The sequence below is a fragment of the Chanodichthys erythropterus genome, chromosome 10 (assembly GCF_024489055.1).
Source record: "Chanodichthys erythropterus isolate Z2021 chromosome 10, ASM2448905v1, whole genome shotgun sequence".
NCBI lineage: Eukaryota > Metazoa > Chordata > Actinopteri > Cypriniformes > Xenocyprididae > Chanodichthys > Chanodichthys erythropterus.
In genome coordinates, this window is record NC_090230.1 from 21,901,547 (window position 1) to 21,923,834 (window position 22,288).

General features: G+C 37.4%; 1 protein-coding gene across 1 annotated transcript in view; it reads left to right on the plus strand.

The window, feature by feature from the left end:
* LOC137027929 (junctional adhesion molecule-like) overlaps positions 1–22,288 on the plus strand; it is a 43,427-nt gene that overhangs the window by 13,170 nt on the left and 7,969 nt on the right. The window contains exon 2 of the mRNA XM_067396554.1: positions 12,109–12,429. Coding sequence (XP_067252655.1) covers positions 12,109–12,429 — 321 coding nt within the window. The remainder of the gene's footprint in view (positions 1–12,108; positions 12,430–22,288) is intronic.

A 22,288-nucleotide genomic window follows, 5' to 3' on the forward strand; every position in this document is an offset into this window, starting at 1 on the left:
TGTAAACAGCTGTAACGATGTAGCGGTTCGTACAGTTATTAATCAATTTATGGATGAAATATGAATATAATAATTCATAAGGTTTTATGAATAAATTATGATTCATATATCGACCCAACGGGGAATTAAACATATATTGTGAATCAATTACAACGAATTATAATCAATTACATATATGATTAGTTCTGGTTTAATAATTATTTAGAGAAACTGTTTGTTTGTCCAGCAAACTAAGTCCCTCACAGAATATTATAAACGGAGTTATTCTCTGGCCAAGAGAATATTCCTATTATAGCATCAAAGCATAAAACGATCGAAACGTTAAAGTGACTTGGTCTTCAGTTGAAAGAACAAACAGAACAATCGAGCATGAATTAAGTGTTTAATATATGCAAACTACAAATACAGAGGTTATACGTCTAAATATATATACAAGAATATACACACCTATGTACAAGAGTGGAAGTAGAGAAGGAAAGAGAGAAGGCAGGTAGCAAACTCACAACCAGTCCTAAGCCAGCACGGAAATCAGTTTCATCATCTAAGATTGAGAAACGTCAGTATACTTGCATTGGTTGCGTGTGTCGAATTTCAGGTTAGCGCTGGTGCAGTTCGTTGGCTTCCTCCGCGGAAGGTTTGAATTGAGGAGTTGAGAGTGAGTTTCGCTGGAAGATGGCGGTCCCAAAGCTGAGCGCGATGGCAGCGCGTGGTCACCGGAGATGTCCGGGAAAGAAGTGCACGAGGTGCTCGTGAGACAATCGGGAGAGAACACACAAGAAATTGTGCGTCTTTGCTTTTATGACAGATAAGCCGACACACCTCCTTGAGGTGGGGTAGCCAATAACATGGGTGCAAAGTTGGCGGGAAAGCTTTCCCTTTGTTTGGCCTCACGACTTAATCTGCATGATTTATGACTATCAGATCAGATTTCGAAATGGAGTGCGTTCTTCACAGTATCATTTAACACATAGAAAAATGCATTTGTCAGCTGTGTGACATATCTCAGTGAATAGCTCGTGTCCGGAGCTTTACGGAGAGATCAAACTCGGTACATCAGAAATGCCTATAAAAGAAGTTATGGTTTACAGACAGAATTCTATCATTAAAATGCACACTAGCACAAATACACTCATTTAAACACTAGGAAACATGCATACGCTTCAAAATACAGGATGGGTATATGTTGGCATAATTGTATCTTACATATACAGTCAAAAATGTATGTTTGTGTGTTTCTGTATGCGTCTGTGTGTGTGTTTTGTGTGTGTGCCTGTGTGTGTGTGTGGGTGTTGGAATGTGGATCTGGTCAGTCTCTGGGGGGGGTGTTCCTTTTGAAGTCACCAAAGTGAGGAAGTTGCAGTTTTCTGTTTACCCTCACAGGTCCACAAACCTGCCAAAAGTCACAGTCGTCCGGAGCCGAGTTAGTGATTAACAAACAAAGTTCATCAGGTTAAAAGCGTTCTGAAAACTCCAAAGTTTATTGACTCTGAACGGATCCATCCAGACGTTACACAGCAGTGTCTCTCTCATTGTTACAGATTGTAATATATAATACTATTACTAATATAATACTACTAATATACTAATATAATATTATTAATTGCAATAGTCTGGTGCAACTTCTCACATCCAACAAAGTGCATGGAATAAAAAAGTTAGTAATTTAGGAACAAAACCAGCAACACTTGTGGCGTAGAGGTGTCAGAAATAAACAAAAAAACTGGAGCTATATCCTATCAACTTTATTTTGCCAAAAAAAATATCTCTCATTGTTACATACATTATTAGTTTTTAACATTTGGTGAAGTATTTTCCCTTACTTTGTTAGCTTAAATAACATTAAAATCTTGCAGTAGTGTTTCAGTTAGTAACATAGTTATTAATGCACACAAATAATGCGCAGCTCTTAGAGTTTGAACTTGTTGGACTCAAATATAAAGAAATGCAGTCAGTGTTTATGTCAAGCAGTTCAGTAAAGTTGGCAATATATTCACAGATTCGAGCTTCCCGGATTAATAACTCGTGAGCTAAACGTTGTTAAAACACAAATGCAGCTACTTCCAATCATAGTAACCTACAACAACCCAATTTTCCTCAAATATGCTTTATAGTAAATTGGGGCCGTATTCACAAAACATTTTATCTTACCACTAAGAGTTCTCCTAAATAGCAGTAAAAGTTCTTAGCTAAGAGTTTTCTCTTAAAACCTATTCACAAAGCTGCTGAGACTAACTTTTACTAAGGAATAGACTGAAGTCTTAAGCTAAGAGTGAGGGTGGGGTTGACCTCGTTGCTATGGAGTATACACACAGTGATTGGCTGATGGGGAGGAGTCAGAGATTTAATCATAGAAATATTGTAGAATGAGGTGTCATGTTTCCATATTAAAATAAAGGTTTTAAAATACAAATGTTGCCCTATTCAAATAAATATTTTTTAATACAAATGTTGCCATATTCAAATAAAGGTTTTAAAATGTAGGCTAAGTGTCACTAATTAAACTAGTATATACAGTTAATTGTTCACCTCTTGGATGTCTGCATCTCAAGAGTTTGCAGAATTCAAGCGACAAATTATGATTTATAAACAAAGTTTGGGAGAAACACATTCAAACGGTCTTTCTAATCAGTTCGAAAAGAGGAATATATACACAGACTCGACTCGATTCGCCTATAGATACTTTGACAGTTTTCTGCATCCCTCCACCACCCTGCTCCTCACTCGGCTGGGGATACGGGGTTCCAAGCTAAATTCCAAGCTTGGAGCCCTCGATCCCCTTGGACAGCACACCAAATATGCTTATTAATTTTTTTTTTTTTTTTTGCTTTATTCCAGGAGTGTCCAAACTCGGTCCTGGAGGGCCACTTTCCTGCAGAGTTTAGCTCCAACTTGCCTCAACACACCTGCCTGGAAGTTTCTAGTATGCCTAGTAAGACCTTGATTAGCTGGTTCAGGTGTGTTTAATTGGGGTTGGAGCTAAACTCTGCAGGACAGTGGCCCTCCAGAAGCAGGAATGGACACGTCTGCTCTATTCAATCATTTGTAAATGTGAACTCATGAAAACCATTGCCACATGTAATCGGACAATATTTATTTATTTGTTAAAGATTTATTTTTGGTGTCTCATTGTAGATTCAAATCTATAAATTAAAATGTTTTGCATTTATGAAGAAAAGGTTCAGCACCTAAGGCTCTATCACTATTGCCTCAATGGTGTTCAGTGTCTTTGGGTGGATTAGGATTGTTTGTGATTTGGTCTTAGTGACTTAGGAGTCCTCTTGACTACTCCTAACGTTTCACAGATTTATGAGCTAGTTTTAGCGCTAAAATGCTTTGTGAAATACTCTTAGAGCAAAAATTTTAGGAGTCCTAAAATTAGGACTGACACGCCCATTATTTTTAAGAGTTTCTCCTAAATTGGCAAGTTAGGAGCTACTTTTAGCCTTAAGATGTTTTGTGAATACGGCCCTTGGTCTCTATGAGCAGGCGGCGGAGATACATGTCTGAAGGGACCGTCTGAAAAGTGCAAAACCCTTTTGCTCATTTTATATTATGAAATTTACTCAATAACTTCACTGTAACTGTACTGTCACCAAATTCAGTTCATACATCACTGCTCTCCTGCTGGTTAGGTACAACAACACTTAGTTTGGCAAGTAGCACATAAACTTTAGCACCTTCTTTACACAAATGATGCTGGTACACAGCTTACATACTTTACATACAGCTTTTGCATGATAATTGCTTACTGGATTTGATGGCATTACACTTCAATATTTTTACTAACAACAGTGAAGTTATTGATTTTATTTAATAATTAATAATCATAATGTAAACAGTGATGTATGAACTAAATTTGGTGACAGTACAGTGTGTTACAGTGAAGTTATTGAGTATTTTTCATAATATAAAATGATCAAAAGGGTTTTGGGTTTTGTACTTTTTCATACGGTCCCTTCAGACGTGTATCTCCGCTGCCTGCTCATAGAGACCAATTTATTATAAATCATATTTGAGGAAAATTGGGTTGTTGTAGCTTGTTGTCTAGGTTACTATGATTGGAAGTAGCTACATTTGTGTTTTAACAGTGTTTAGCTCAAGAGTTATTAATCCGGCAAGCTCGAATCAGTGAATATATTGCCAACTTTACTGAACTGCTTGACATAAGCACTGACTGCATTTCTTTATATTTGAGTCCAACAAGGTCAAACTCTAAGAGCTGCGCATTATTTGTGTGCATTATTAATGTATGTTACTAACTGAAACACTACTGCCAGCCAGCAGGACATTAAAGAGGAAGTGTTTGTCCGAGCTCACAGCAAGGGAATGATTATAACTTTGCGAGGGAACGCAAATATCTTTGCGTGGGAACGCAAAGTTTCTCGAAGGAACGCAAAAAATTTGAAAAAAAAAAAAATAATTCCTCCCATCCCAATTTTTTTTTCCACCAGCACATAAAATTTCCTCCCTTCCCAATATTTTTTTTTTTTACCACCATGTCCCTTTAGGGGCTCCGTACGTAATATATATATAATATAGTATTTTTTTTTTTTTTTTTTTTTAAATAATCATTCTACAAGTATGTGTATTTTATGTATGTGTCTAAGGGCAGCACAAGTGTCTCAGTGGGAAAACACTGTCTCCTCACAACAAGAAGGTTCCTGCGGTTCGAGTCTCAGCTTAGCCAGAAAGTCTTTGTTCAGATCTGGTTTCTGTCACAATCCAAAGATGTGTGAATTACAGATGCTAAGTTGTCTAAAGGTGTGAACATGTGTTTTACTGTCTATGGATGGATCCGTGGCTGTTTTTTTATTTCTTGTACAGAGTTTCAACGAACGTCTATGTAGGATTGGAAATTGGACTTTGAGCTCTATCTCTTAAGGACTGTTTGATAGGAAACACTCGCCCTGGTGGGCCGGTCAGAACCCAGGAACTCAGTCAACCACAGTTCTTTCTTTGAGGTCTTTTTTACTGAAGCATTAGGTGTGTGGTCTGTACAAAGATAAATAATTACAATAAGTAAATAATACAGATCCAATTATTTAACAATCCTATATATTAAACAATAATTCACACAGTGTGGAATATTACGTGCAATGAATGAAATACTATAATTAGACATATTAGCATCTGAATAACCATTTAACTATAATCTTCAACTCACATTTATATTTGCAATTTCCTACAAACATCTAAAATGTGAATAACAATTTCTCTCAACAGAAGATATAACATCAGTATAATTAAAGTGATCATATAATCTGAGGACAGATGTAAATATGCACGTGCATGTACCAATCGCTAGATAAACATGCTTAATCACTCGAATTTAGTTACATTAACTTCAACACTTAATTATATGCAAGATTACAAGCTAAACTTTATCCTAAGTGTATATTAACAGTGAATCACTCACTTTATAAGATGCACGCACACATATAACACTCCAACTTGGATCGGCTTGCATTTCCTCCACACAACTTTGCTGCGTCACTTCTTAAAGGGGCAACAAGTCTTAAAGGGGCCACACACGTAAGCCGTTTATACAGTCTATATTGGATGTTCAGAAGACGTCAAAAAAAGATGTCATAACTTTCATTCTGGCTCCTCAGTGGACATATTTTCAATGTCTGACTTTTGTGACAAAGACATTGAAAAGAAATTTTCTGGACATATCTTTTGCTTAAGCTCAAGTTAATTCAGTTCAGTTCAATATCAGGATTGATGTAGCATGTAGTTTATCAATCATGAAAGAAAATTTGAAAAAGCTATTATGCAACTTTACTGATATCAGTAAGCTAAATATAAGAATTCAGCTCCAGCCAAGCAAGCCCAATGTCACAGTGGCACTGAAAAAATATGTTTTTATGTTGGTTTTAACTGTCAAAAGTGATGCTGGAGACATGTTATTGAAATGCAACAACTGCAAAAAATCTTGCAAAGCCTCCTAAAGACTTAGCGGTATTACTGCCCCCTAGAGGAACACAATGCAGTTGTCTTGACTGAAATTTGACATTATAAATTTAAATTAATTAATTTAAATTCATAGTGTTTTTTGTCAACTTCACAGGTTGTGTCATGTTACTTGGACCTAAAAGAACATTTCCATGCAAGTTTTTCTCTCATTTGTAAATCAGGGTAAATGCTATTGAATTAAATTCAAATCTGATAATAAATTCATTTAAAATACATAGTTTTTCATCTCAACTTCAAAGGCTGTGTGTTGTTGCTGGCTCCTTGAAGAACATTTTAAGATTTATTTTAATCACAGAATTGTAACATAAGGCAAGCTATTGATATTCAAAGAAAGAAATAAGCTCAACTCAACTTCTGTTGACTCACCTTTAAATGCTGTGTGTCGTTACTGGTTCCTAGAAGAACATTTTAAGGTTGGTTTCATCCATGAAACAATAGCATAACACATGTTTATTGAAAGCAACAATTGAGAAAAATATCACAAAGCTTTCTAAAGACTGAGCGTTATTACTGCCCCCTAGAGGAACATGATGCAGTTGTTCTGACTGAGTTTGATATTCAAACAATTAATACATTTATTTTAAAATCATACAATGTTCAATCTCAACTTCACAGGGTGTGTCTTGTTACTTGGACCTAAAAGAACATTTCCATTCATATATTTATGTCATTGTAATTCATGTTAAATGATATTGAATTAAATTCAAGCCTGTTAATACTAGGTGTAGACTGGGGCACTCAAGACTTACCCATGGGTTTTTATTAATAGGTGAAGTCCCTCCTTTATGTCTTTCATATAAAGTTCTTTTGACTATTAAGCATATTCTGTTGAATTATGCTGCTAGAAAATGCTTTTATTCAGAAACATGCTTGCATGGAATATTTGAAAATGTACCACCTGAATGTATTTTAGATTTTCTATCTTATGTTAAGTTGAAATGTTTTATATAATGTAAATTTTATGGATGATACTGAACTTTTTTGCCATGTAAATAGCCATGATGCTAACATGGCGTTAAAAACTTAATAAACAAACAAACAAGCCTGTTAATTAATTTTGACTTATTAACAAAGCTTATTAGTGATTTAAAACACATTATAATCCAACAAAGGCAAATATGCTTTACAAATAAATTAAATCAATATTTACATGGTATAAAAGTATTAAAAATATGTCTTTTACATGTGTCCCGCAAACTCGCATCTTTGCCCTGTGACAGAGCAATAACCAGGTGGTCAAACATACTGCAATTTGTAAAAGAGCTGTTTACCTCATCCCAAGTTTAATTTTGTTGGTGTAACTTAATGCTTTTTAAATGTTAAATAACATTTTTTATTTCAGTACAATCAATTAATTTTAGATGTAACCACATAAGATGTAAACACATTATTTAGTTTACCATTTTTTGCTGTGTGCCAATCAGCATTATATGTGTTTGTGAAAATATATTATACATTGAAAAAAATGTGTGGGAAACCATACCATATGCGATAATTTAATTGGATAATAACATTGTTTAAAAAACAAAACAAAAACAAACATGTTTTCTGCTATAATTCTGTGAATAAAACCTTTTTTTTTTGAGCCAGCAACATGCACCCTTTGGAATTTAGATGGAAAACTGTATTTTAAATTAATTTATTAACAGGCTTGAATTTGATTCAATATCATTTAACATGAATTACAAATGAAATAAATATATGAATGGAAATGTTCTTTTAGGTCCAAGTTACAAGACACAACCTGTGAAGTTGATATTGAACACTGTATGATTTTAAAATAAATGTATTAAACGTTTGAATATCAAACTCAGTCAGAACAACTGCATTATGTCCCTCTAGGGCAGGGGTAGGCAAGTTCGGTCCTAGAGAGCTGCTGTCCTGCAGAGTTTATCTCCAACCTTAATCAAACACACCTGAACAAGCTAATCAAGCTCTTCAGGATTACTATGGCTATAGGAAGGTAAGGTTTTTTTTTTTTTTTTTTTTTTTTTAGGGTTGGAGCTAAACTCTACAGGACAGTTTGTCTGGCTATCACCAGACCAAGCTCAGTTTAAAATTGAACATTGGTCTGGGGAGTTTGCTGTGTATTTTCTACTGCACAAGAGGTGTGATCAACGAGCATTATTCACGCAATTGGATAGTCCTTCAACCAATCAGATCAACGATCCGGGTGACGTAGGCTACTTTGCAGAGCGACGCAAAAACTCCAGACAGGTTTAGTTTGCATTGGTTTGTAGCATTGATCAGCGGTTTGCAGAAGCAGCAATGTCATCGAGCGATTTTTGCAGGTTGTGCAAAAAAAAAAAAAAAACATGAAAGTGAGTGGTATTTACACCCACTCGAGCGATTTGTTTGCTAAACTAAAGAAGTCATTCAGCATCGTTGAGAGGTTAAAAGCTGCTTGCCGTCGCTTCTCTATCGTCATCGTGTTATACCCGCCAATAGCGAGCAAGGTGGATAAGCCAGTCTGTGATTGGTTCCCACAAAAGTGTAACAGAAGCAGTAGAAATGAATGTACGGGTTTCCAGACTGAGTTGCCAGGTGAAATCAAACTGCTGACAGATCAGGCTGGGTTTACCCAGTCTACAGGACAGTGGCTCTCTAGGACCGAACTTGCCTACCCCTGCTCTAGGGGGCAGTAATACCGCTCAGTCTTTAGAAAGCTTTGTGAGATTTTTCTCAATTGTTGCTTTCAATAACATGCGTTATGCTATTGTTTCATGGATGAAACCAACCTTAAAATGTTCTTCTAGGAACCAGTAACGACACACAGCATTTGAAGTTGAGTTAGAACAGAAGTTGAGTTGAGCTTATGTCTTTCTTTGAATATCAATAGCTTGCCTTATGTTACAATTCTGTGATTAAAATCAATCTTAAAATGTTCTTCTAGGAGCCAGCAACAACACACAGCCTCTATATTAGAACAATTTGTGTATTTTATAAAAAAATTATCACATCTGAATCTCAATAACATTGTTTTTGCATCACTTACGATAGTAAAACCAACTGAAAAGCAGTTTTAGGACACAGTAATAGATCACACTATTTGAATTTGGAAATTAAAGGTGCTCTAAGCGATGTCATCCTTTTTTAGGCCAAAACATTTTTGTCACATACAGCAAACATCTCCTCACTATCCACTAGCTGCCTGTCCCCTGAACACACTGTAAGAAAACGCGCTCTCTGTAGTCGCCACAAGCTACAAAAACAAACTGGTGCAGTCTGGACCACTAAACAATAAACAGTGCCTCAGCCAATAACCGACAAGCAGCATCAATAAGCAAGCTACTTACATTTTAAATGCGCGTCATGTTTTCACTCGCGGAGATCTTACCTTGACGAACTCAAACACAAGAAATGAGTCAAAGACGCATCCCACGTGAGTGAAGGCGGAGCCTCAGCGCACACCTCCTATTACGTTATCACTGACCAATGGTAGTACGAAGGTGTTTTGCTGCTGGAGCGAACTTTTCACATCAGTTCATTCTTTGATTTCGTTTGAAGTATACAAGGGCCTTTACAGTGTTTTTACCAGGTGAGACTGTGTGTGTGTGTGTATGTTTCAAGTTTTGTGTGCACAGTTTGATCACCTTTTTTAAAGAGTAAAGCATATGGATGAAAAAATTTAGCGTATTTCCTCTTCGTTTTGTACTTTGTAGACGGTCCCTATCTGCTATTTTACATTACAAAATGAATAGGTGTCTAATAGGGGTGAAACGGTTCTCGGTAAAAAAAAAATCGAACCGTACCATTCTGCACACTTGGTTCGGCACGCACTTGCACCACGGTTCATCTCATATCTGACGACGCATACGCATCTATAATATAGTTTGTAGAAAATAAATAAAACAGACAGACAGAGTTGGGCTAATGTATGTTTCTGTCAATGGATACACATTTTGGCTTCCCCTAAACTTTGTTCAATGCGAATGCCGCATGCTCTATATGACAAGTCATTTACGCCATCATTACTCGAGTGTTGATAGCGCACGAGCTGAGGCCTGAACAGCACACGTTGCTATCTGCGTTTAAACTAAACTCCTTTAAGCCTTGCCAATTTAAACATTTGAGTGCAAGGTGCAAAAGATAACTTGCGCGTGCGCTGTGAGAAGATTTGTGCACTCATCCGAAGCGCGCATGCGGAAGCCCGTGTACAGCGTGCAAATATTGTTTAGAATATCCCGACTAAAGTTGGGGTGCTTCACATACTTAACTCTTCCTTTTTATAAATGTTTTCAAAATCTCTGTCTGAATGAAAGCTACAATATAATTTTGAGTCTCTAAAATGGGCCATACTGAATATCTCATTCAAAAGACATTGATAACTTCAACAACTTCAACTTGCAACAACCACCTGTAATTTGAAAATAAAAGCACTAAATCAAACTAAAACATGAATTGGCCTTATTTGAGTCCATATAAAATGGAAAATACCATTAGGTTATTTGCCAGATCCTTAAAGTGGTGAGTCTTTTTAAGCATTTCACAACCAGGTATGATTGCCAACTAGGGTTGGGTATCGTTTGAATTTGAACGATTCCGATTCCGATTTCGATTCCTTGTTTCGATTCCGGTTCCCAACGATTCTCGATTCCGATTCTTTTAAGAGGCAGGGTCAAAAAAAGTTTAGGATGTTTTAAATGAGCTAGCTAACCAACGGTCTTTCTGAAGGAAATAGTCTGACCTTCTCCATCAATTAATTCTATGAACTTTTTACTTTTTATGAACTTTACTATGAATTTCTCACAGGGCTGTTTTCAACTACAATATAAATATCAAATCTATGAACTTGAATATAAATATTATAAATTATGAATATATTGAAAACACATTTACACATGAGTGTATGGCTGCATTTACACTGCAAGTCTTAATGCACAAATCCGATCTTTTGACCATATCCGATTTTTTGGCCAGTGTGTTTACACTCACTTTAGACGCGACTGGTATCGATATCTGTGTTTACATTAGGCTACTTCCTGCCCCAAAATGATCGTCACTGTATTGCAGCGCGAATTCTGACTGAACGGATATAGACCGGAAAATAAAGGTAATTTGTGTTTTTTGATATTTTATCTACATTTATTAGTTTTAGAATTCCGTTTTTTGAATGAATTCGAGCGAGCAAGGGAGAAAGCGCGCGCGTGCGAAGCTGCTGAATATGTGTGTGCGCAATTTCTTTCATGTTAGACAAAGTTCCCACATTAATATTGAGCTGCGAATTTTTAGTGCGAGTGCATACATGCACGTCTGCTTCATAATACAACATTGAAGCTATATTTTAGTGAGCAAACGTGCCGCCCTCGCCGTTTGATGGCTTGGAATTACAATAGGAATCGGATATGCGTGTTTAGACGTAGGTCGCATGTTCAGAGATCGGATATGTATCGGATTTAAAACCACATTTGGAAGTGGCTCAGATCGGATACGAAAAAATCGGATCTCGTGTGGATTGCCAGGCTGGGGGTCGGAGCCAGAGGAAGAGGCAGCGGAGGACGGTCGGCGCAGCGCATCAAAGAGATTTATTTATTTCTACTCCATGAACTTGGAGGTGCTTTATCATGTTCGACGTGCACCCTCCTATGCACGAAACAATCTTGCCGCAAATGTTGCATTTTGCCGATATTTCGTTCTATTTAGAAAATTTAAGCCACACTTTGGACCGCCGACGCGCGCTATCCATGTTCTACTCGCTCGGTTATGCCAACACTTTCGGTGGACGCTTCTTCGTTGATGTTAAGCGGTTTCTTCTTCCAGTCGGCGGACTGGGAATCGAAATTTAAACTTTTGAACGATTCCGGGAAAATCGCAAAGCTAGTCCCGGTTCCAATCGATACTCGATACCCAAGCCTATTGCCAACGTACTTCAGGATGTGGGTTTAGGGTGTTCTAGAAGATGTTCAAGATCTTCTGTGAGACACATGTATGTTTAATGAGTGAATATGTAAATCAGTGATGCTCTGCTGTTTGTTTGCATGTGTTATATAGCTACATTATGAATCCAGACATATTTTTGTGTTTACAATCTTGATGTTTTGTAGAAAAAAATCACAGCACTTTCCTGTTGTTTTTAGTTTTCTGCCAGTCTTCCAGATTTGTGTTATAATTAACTTTTCTTTTTTTCTCCAGGTGTGTTTGGGGTTGATACATTTAAAGTGTCCGTTATGGAGGGAGATTCAGTCACTCTACAGACTGATGTTAAAGTAACCCAAAAACACAGAATAAAATGGTATTTTAATGACACTCGCATCGCTGAAATCATTGGAGGCCAGAGTAAAATCTATACAGATGTTCAGTTTACTGAGAGATTCAGAGACAGACTGAAGCTGGATCACCAGACTGGATCTCTGACCATCATGAACACCAGAAAAGCAGACGCTGGACTCTATAACCTACAGATCATCTTTAACAGCAGCAGCATTGTTAAAAGCTTCAGTGTGGATGTCACTGGTGAGTGTACATGGTAGTCTTTGAAAAATTGAGATTTGACTATTTTAAAATATAACTGGCTAAATGTATGCAAAACTCAAGGTATTGGAAAATAGCAATAAATTAATTTTCAGCACTTCAGTGTAGTGTTGCCACGATACTGGACTTTCCAACTTCGATGCCATTTTCAATACTATGGGGAAAACTGCCATATTACTGCCATATAGATATTTTTATTATCTCGTAATTTTTGATAATTTGGGTCATTTTGTTGTAATAGCTTACACAGCACATGGATGGAGGCTTTATTTAAATCTTTGAACTAAATTTACAAAAAAAGAGAAGTAAACAGTCAGTAATAAAATATGAACAAATAAACAAATTGCAATTAGAATAAAGAGACAAATTAAATAAGCACGGCTTTAAGTTTTTCAGGTGGGTCTAACAGTAGTATTTTGTCACGGAATCACAAAGTCCAGAAAGCAAGATCCATGTGCAGCAATTTATTGGGGAAATCCAGAAACGTAATCCACAGACAGGCAAGGGTCAAAATCCATAAAGACAGTCCATACAAAAACAAGAAACATGAAAACCAAAACAGAGAACAGAAAAACCATACATGAAAACACCATAACAAGAGCAGAGACAAACCAGGTATAAATAGACAGACACTAATGAACAAACACAAAACAGCTGGTTGCAATGACAAGGTGTAATGAGTCTGGGAAGTGAGTATGGGTAATGTAGTCCAATGGGTGAAAACAAGAGTCCGGGATGGAGTGCCCTCTAGTGGCTGATTAGGGCACTCTCACTAGTGATCATGACATATTTAGGTAAGAAATAGGCCTACTACAGAAATTAGTCAAATGTAAAATAACACTGGATGGTCTTCATTGAAAAAATTAAATACAACTCAGTGTTTACAATTGAAGCTACAAAAGTCTTTTGTTCTTTGATCAACATGACAGAAAGAAGCAGGTTTATTTGGCTCGCCAAGATGTGCATTTTGACATAATTGTGTATTTATTACTGTTTAAAAGCAATAAGCCATGAGAAAGGAGTCAATATGGTACTCGCAAGCTGTATGAAAGGCGGCTTTATGAAAGTGCCAATTAACATAGATCAGTGGTGTATGCTTTTGGCGTGAGTGCAAAACCTGCGGGAATGACTACAATTATGCATAATACAAACACTATTTAAGGCCGCTGTCTGTAACTTTTTTGGTTACAAATTATCCAAAATTTTTGCAAGTACATAACCAGCCAGTGTTCAAAACTATCTTCTTACCTTAGCGTGATTCACAACAGTAAGTTTGTTATAATGAATAATAAAATTGGTACTGGTAGATTTCTAAAATGGTAAATTCAAGCAGTTTGTCTTTGCATCATGTCGTCACATCTGTTAACATAAAAAACGAGTCCCAGCTAGTAGGCTGTGCATATAGGATGCTGCTGGTAGTGGATCATTTATAGCCTTTTCTCACAGCAGCTGCAATAATTAAACTAATCATTTTGATGGTGGAATTCTGTCATTAATTACTCGCCCTCATGTTGTTCCAAACCTGTAAAACCTTTGTTCATCTTCAGAACAAAAATTAAGATATTTTTGATTAAAATCTGATGGCTCAGTGAGGCCTTCATTGACAGCAAGTTAATTTGCACTTTTAATTGCCCAGAAAGCTACTAAAGATACATTTAAAACAGGTCATGTGACTACAGTTGTTCAACCATAATGTTATGAAGTGACAAGAATACATTTTGTGCGCCAAAATAACAACTTTATGTAAAAATATCTAGTGATGGGTAATTTCAAAACACTGCTTCCTGAAGCTTTGAAGCTTTACGAATCTTTTGTTTCAAATCAGTGGTTCGGAGCGTATATCAAACTGCCAAAGTCACGTGATTTCAGTAAATGAGGCTTTATTAGGTCATAAGTGTTTCAGACTTTCCAAAATTTCAAACGTTACTTTGGCAGTTTGATACACGCTCAACAAAAGATTCATAAAGCTTCAAAGCTTCATTGAAGGGATAGTTCACCCAAAAAGGAAAATTTGATATTTGATGTAATATAAGTCTAAGGTGTCCCCTGAATGTGTCTGTGAAGTTTCAGCTCAAAATACCCCATAGATTTTTTTTAATAAATTTTTTTAACTGCCTATTTTAGGGCATCATTATAAACGCGCCGATTTTATGCTGCGGCCCCTTTAAATCCCGTGCTCTCCGCCCACAGAGCTCGCGCTTGCCTTAAACAGTGCCTTAACAAAGTTCACACAGCTAATGTAACCCTCAAAATGGATCTTTACAAAGTGTTCGTCATGCATACTGCATGCATGCGTTGGATTATGTGAGTATTGTATACTGTTATATTGTTTACTTCTGATTTTGAATGAGTTTGATGGTGCTCCGTGGCTAACGGCTAATGCTACACTGTTGGAGAGATTTATAAAGAATGAAGTTGTTTATGAATTATACAGACTGCAAGTGTTTAAAAAATGAAAATAGCGACCGCTCTCTTGTCTCCGTGAATACAGTAATAACCGATGGTAACTTTAACTAAATTTAACAGTACATTAGCAACATGCTAACGAAACATTTAGAAAGACAGTTTACAAATATCACTAAAAATATCATGTTATCATGGATCATGTCAGTTATTATTGCTCCATCTGCCATTTTTCGCTATTGTTCTTGCTTGCTTACCTAGTCTGATGATTTGGTTGTGCACATCCAGACGTTAATACTGGCTGCCCTCGTGTAATGCCTTTTATAATGTTGGGAACATGGGCCGGCATATGCAAATGCGTACACCCCGACTGTTACGTAACAGTGCCTCATTTATAAATCAACATTGAAATGAGCACTGATCCCAGCACAGAAATTGTCTTATGACAGGGTTCATGTGTGATTTATCAAACATTCATATGCTGGCAATATTATCGTATGAATGTAGATAAATGTGGTGGCTGAAAGCAATCTCCACCCCCCCCCCCCCACATGACATGGAGAAACATAACCCGGCCAAGAAGAGGAAGTAATCACGAAAGAGAAACACCAGTTAACCTCGTAATTGCAAACCATTACATTCATTTATATATATATATTTAATGTATATTTAATACCGGTAAAAAAAAATGAAACGGATCCTTTAAGTGTAACGCTATACACAAGAATAAAAAATTATATATTAAACTATAATATTAAACATAAATTAGATCGTCATAGTGACATTCATTATAAACAAAAGTCAAGCCAAAATGATTTTTTTTAGGCTAAAGTGAAACTGATTGGCTCACCTCTCTCAGTTGGCAAGAATCCAAATATGTTTCTATATATTACATGTAATATTTTGGCTGCTAAATTATTATTAAGTTGGCTTGAAAAAGCCAACTTACTGATCTACTACTTAAGCTTATTAAGTTGGCTTGAAAAAGCCAACTTACTGATCTACTACTTAAGCTTATTAAGTTGGCTTGAAAAAGCCAACTTACTGATCTACGTCTTAAGCTTATTATTATTCTTCTTAGACTAAATTTCTAAATGCATCTCCTCCTAGACTGTTCAAGCTACAACCACCAAACTCGGACTAGACCTTCAGACTGTTCTGACTTAGTGTGCTATATCTTTTCAGACTGATCCGACTTACGGTTTTCCTAAAAATGCTGATTAAACCTGGAAAAAACTCCCATTGACTTTCATTGAACTGCCTTGGCTGATCTGAACATTCCGTCCAACTGTCAAAATTCAAATTCAAACACACAGACTCAATTAAACTGCCATTCCTATTTCCAAGCCATTTAAACTCATTCAAACTCATTCAAACTCATTCTATCTATCTATCTATCTATCTATCTATCTATCTATCTATCTATCTAAATCTAACTCTATCAAACTAAATCTATCTATCTATCTATCTATCTATCTATCTAAATCTAACTCTATCAAACTAAATCTATCTATGTAAATCTAACTCTATCAAACTAAATCTATCTATCTATCTAAATCTAAATCTATCAAACTAAATCTATCTATCTATCTATCTATATATCTATCTATCTATCTATTTCTCTTTCTAATCTATCTATCTATCTATCTATCTATCTATCTATCTATCTATCTATCTATCTAATCTATCTATCTAATCTATCTATCTATCTATCTATCTATCTATCTATCATCTATCTATTTCTCTTTCTAATCTATCTATCTATCTATCTATCTATCAAACTAAATCTATCTATCTATCTATCTATCTATTTCTCTTTTTAATCTATCTATCTCTATCTATCTATCAAACTAAATCTATCTATCTATCTATCTATCTATCTATCTATCCCTTCTCATCTATCTATCAATCTATCTTTCTTCTCATCTATCACTCATCTATCAATCTATCTATCTATCTATCTTCTCATCTATCACTTCTCATCTATCTCTCTTCTCATCTATCACTTCTCATCTATCTCTCTATCTATCTCTCTATCTATCTATCTATCTATCTATGATCAACTCTCATAGCAACCACCCAAACCAACCTAGCAACCACCCAGAACACCATGGCAACTGCATAGCAACCACACAAATCACCCTGGCATCATCCTAGCAACCAGCCTGGATACAATAGCAACCACATAGCAACACCATGGCAACCACCCCGAGTACCCTAGCAACCGCATAGCAACACCCTAGCAACCGCCCCGAGTACCCTAGCAACCGCATAGCAACACCCTAGCAACCACCCCGAGTACCCTAGCAACAGCATAGCAACACCTTAGCAACCACCCCGAGTACCCTAGCAACACCTTAGCAACCACCCCGAGTACCCTAGCAACACCCTAACAACCACCCCAAGTACCCTAGCAACCGCATAGCAACACCCTAGCAACCACCCCGAGTACCCTAGCAACCGCATAGCAACACCCTAGCAACCACCCCGAGTACCCTAGCAACACCTTAGCAACCACCCCGAGTACCCTAGCAACACCCTAACAACCACCCCAAGTACCCTAGCAACCGCATAGCAACACCCTAGCAACCACCCGAGTACCCTAGCAACCGCATAGCAACACCTTAGCAACCACCCCGAGTACTATAGCAACCGCATAGCAACACCCTAGCAACCACCCCGAGTACCCTAGCAACCGCATAGCAACACCTTAGCAACCACCCCGAGTACCCTAGCAACACCTTAGCAACCACCCCGAGTACCCTAGCAACCGCATAGCAACACCCTAGCAACCACCCGAGTACCATAGCAACCGCATAGCAACACCTTAGCAACCACCCCGAGTACCATAGCAACCGCATAGCAACACCTTAGCAACCACCCCGAGTACCCTAGCAACTGCATAGCAACACCCTAGCAACCGCATAGCAACACCTTAGCAACCACCCCGAGTACCCTAGCAACTGCATAGCAACACCTTAGCAACCACCCCGAGTACCCTAGCAACTGCATAGCAACACCATAGCAACCAAACAGAGTGCCCTAGCAACCAATTTGCAAAATCTATATCTCTGCATCAGAACATCTTCCAGACATGGGGGTTGGTTTATATTGTCAAGCAGCCTTTGGAGTATCATCACTGGTAGCTGCCAAGCCACTCCCTAGCAACCAAACAGAGTACCCTAGCAACCGTTTTGCAAAATCTATATCTCTGCATCTGTACATCGTAGAGACATGGCGGTTGGCTCTTTTGACTCATGCTAGCAATCTGGACTTCAACATGCTAGCAGTGAATAGCTACATGCTAATAGTGATTAGCTAAGTGCTAAAGTGGGCTAAGAACATGCTAATAACTCTATAAAAACTCCATAGTATCCATCTGTGACAATTACCAATCTATCTATCTATCTAATAAAACTTAAACTTTCAAACTTCAAACTTTTAAAACTTCTTCAAACTTTCTGGCTATGCTTTTTCAAGCCAACTTAAAGTTTGTCCTCAAACTTTTTTATCTAGTTATTATTATTCTTCTTAGACTAAATTTCTAAATGCATCTCCTCCTAGACTGTTCAAGCTACAACCACCAAACTCGGACCAGACCTTCAGACTATTCTGACTTAGTGTGCTATATCTTTTCAGACTGATCAGACTTACGGTTTTCCTAAAAAAGCTGATCAAAACTTGGAAAAATCCCATTGACTTTCATTGACGGAATGTTCAAATGAGCCAAGACTATTCAAACTCCAACTGTCAAAATTCAAATTTTGACAGTTGGAGAGGCTTATCAGACTCCATTAGCTGCCATTCTATGTACTATTTCTAATCCATTGAGACTCATTCAAACTTCCATTCTATCTAATATGTCTTATCTATCTATCTATCTATCTATCTATCTATCTATCTATCTATCTATCTATCAAACTAAATCTATCTATATATCAAACTAAATCTATCTATCTATCTATCTATCAAACTAAATCTATCTATCTATCTATCTATCTATCTATCTATCTATCTATCAAACTAAATCTATCTATCTATTTCTCTTTCTAATCTATCTATCTATCTATCAAACTAAATCTAGCTATTTCTCTATCTATCTATCACTTCTCATCTATCAATCTATCTATCTTCTCATCTATCACTTCTCATCTATCTCTCTTCTCATCTATCTCTCTATCTATCATCTATCTATCAACTCATTCAAATTCATAAACTCTATCTATCTATCTATGATCAACTCTCATAGCAACCACCCAAAACAACCTAGCAACCACCCAAAACAACCTAGCAACCACCCAGAACACCATGGCAACTGCATAGCAACCACACAAATCACCCTGGCATCATCCTAGCAACCAGCCTGGATACAATAGCAACCGCATAGCAACACCATGGCAACCACCCCGAGTACCCTAGCAACCGCATAGCAACACCCTAGCAACCACCCCGAGTACCCTAGCAACCGCATAGCAACACCATAGCAACCACCCCGAGTACCCTAGCAACCGCATAGCAACACCATAGCAACCACCCCGAGTACCCTAGCAACCGCATAGCAACACCTTAGCATCCACCCCGAGTACCATAGCAACCGCATAGCAACACCCTAGCAACCAACCCGAGTACCCTAGAAACCGCATAGCAACACCTTAACAACCACCCGAGTACCCTAGCAACCGCATAGCAACACCCTAGCAACCACCCCGAGTACCCTATCAACCGCATGACAACAACTTAGCAACCACCCCAAGTACCATAGCAACCGCATAGCAACACCTTAGCAACCACCCCGAGTACCCTAGCAACCGCATAGCAACACCGTAGCAACCAAACAGAGTACCCTAGCAACCATTTTGCAAAATCTATATCTCTGCATCAGAACATCGTACACACATGGGGGTTGGTTTATATTGTCAAGCAGCCTTTGGAGTATCATCATTGGTAGCTGGAAAGTCACTCCCTAGCAACCAAACAATACCCTAGTAACCGTTTTGCAAAATCTGTATCTCTGCATCAGAACATCGTCCAGACATGGGGGTTGGTTTATATTGTCAAGCAGCCTTTGGAGTATCATCATTGGTAGCTGGCTAGCCACTCCCTAGCAACCAAACAGAGTACCCTAGCAACCGTTTTGCAAAATCTATATATCTGCATCAGAACATCGTACAGACATGGGGGTTGGTTTATATTGTCAAGCAGCCTTTGGAGTATCATCACTGGTAGCTGCCAAGCCACTCCCTAGCAACCAAACAGAGTACCCTAGCAACCGTTTTGCAAAATCTATATCTCTGCATCAGTACATCGTAGAGACATGGGGGTTGGCTTTTTGACTCATGCTAGCAATCTGGACTTCCAACATGCTAGCAGTGAATAGCTACATGCTAATAGTGATTAGCTAAGTGCTAAAGTGGGCTAAGAACATGCTAATAACTCTATAAAAACTCCATAGTATCCATCTGTGACTATCTATCTATCTAATAAAACTTAAACTTTCAAACTTCAAACTTTTAAAACTTCTCAAACTTTCTGGCTATGCTTTTTCAAGCCAACTTAAAGTTTGTCCTCAAACTTTTTTATCTAGTTAAGTTGGCTTGAAAAAGCCAACTTACTGATCTACTACTTAAGCTTATTATTATTATTATTCTTCTTAGACTAAATTTCTAAATGCATCTCCTCCTAGACTGTTCAAGCTACAACCACCAAACTCGGACTAGACCTTCAGACTATTCTGACTTAGTGTGCTATATCTTTTCAGACTGATCAGACTTACGGTTTTCCTAAAAAAGCTGACTAAAACTTGGAAAAATCCCATTGACTTTCATTGACGGAATGTTCAAATGAGCCAAGACTATTCAAACTCCAACTGTCAAAATTCAAATTTTGACAGTTGGAGAGGCCCATCAGACTCTATTAGGTGCCATTCTATGTACTATTTCTAATCCATTGAGACTCATTCAAATTTCCATTCTATCTAATATGTCTTTATCTATCTATCTATCTATCTATCTATCTATCTATCTATCTATCTATCTATCTATCTATTTCTCTTTCTAATCTATCTATCTATCTATCTATCTATCTATCTATCTATCTATCTATTTCTCTTTCTAATCTATCTATCTATCTATCTATCTATCTATCTATCTATCTATCTATCTATTTCTCTTTCTAATCTATCTATCTATCTATCTATCTATCTATCTATCTATCTATTTCTCTTTCTAATCTGTCTATCTATCTATCTATTTCTCTTTCTAATCTATCCATCTATCTATCTATCTATCTATCTATCTATCTATCTATCTATCTATCTATCAAACCTATCTATCTATCTATTTCTCTTTTTAATCTATCTATCTCTATCTATCTATCAAACTAAATCTATCTATCTATCTATCTATCTATCTATCTATCTATCTATCTATCCCTTCTCATCTATCTATCAATCTATCTTTCTTCTCATCTATCACTTTTCATCTATCTATCTATCACTTCTCATCTATCTCTCTTCTCATCTATCTCTTCTCATCTATCACTTCTCATCTATCTCTCTTCTCATCTATCACTTCTCATCTATCTATCTATCTATCTCTCTATCTCTCTATCTATCTATCTATCTATCTATCTATCTATCTATCTATCTATTTCTCTTTCTAATCTATCTATCTATCTATCTATCTATCTATCTATCTATCAAACTAAATCTATCTATCTATCTATCTATCTATCTATTTCTCTTTCTAATCTATCTATCTATCTATCTATCTATCTATCCCTTCTCATCTATCTTTCTTCTCATCTATCACTTCTCATCTATCTCTCTTCTCATCTATCACTTCTCATCTATCTCTCTTCTCATCTATCACTTCTCATCTATCTCTCTATCTATCTATCTATCTACTATCAACTCTCATAGCAACCACCCAAACCAACCTAGCAACCACCCAGAACACCATGGCAACTGCATAGCAACCACACAAATCACCCTGGCATCATCCTAGCAACCAGCCTGGATACAATAGCAACCACATAGCAACACCATGGCAACCACCCCGAGTACCCTAGCAACCGCATAGCAACACCCTAGCAACCACCCCGAGTACCCTAGCAACCGCATGACAACACACTAGCAACCACCCCGAGTACCCTAGCAACAGCATAGCAACACCTTAACAACCACCCCGAGTACCCTAGCAACACCTTAGCAACCACCCCGAGTACCCTAGCAACACCCTAACAACCACCCCGAGTACCCTAACAACCGCATAGCAACACCTTAGCAACCACCCCGAGTACCCTAGCAACTGCATAGCAACACCATAGCAACCAAACAGAGTGCCCTAGCAACCAATTTGCAAAATCTATATCTCTGCATCAGAACATCGTACAGACATGGGGATTGGTTTATATTGTCAAGCAGCCTTTGGAGTATCAT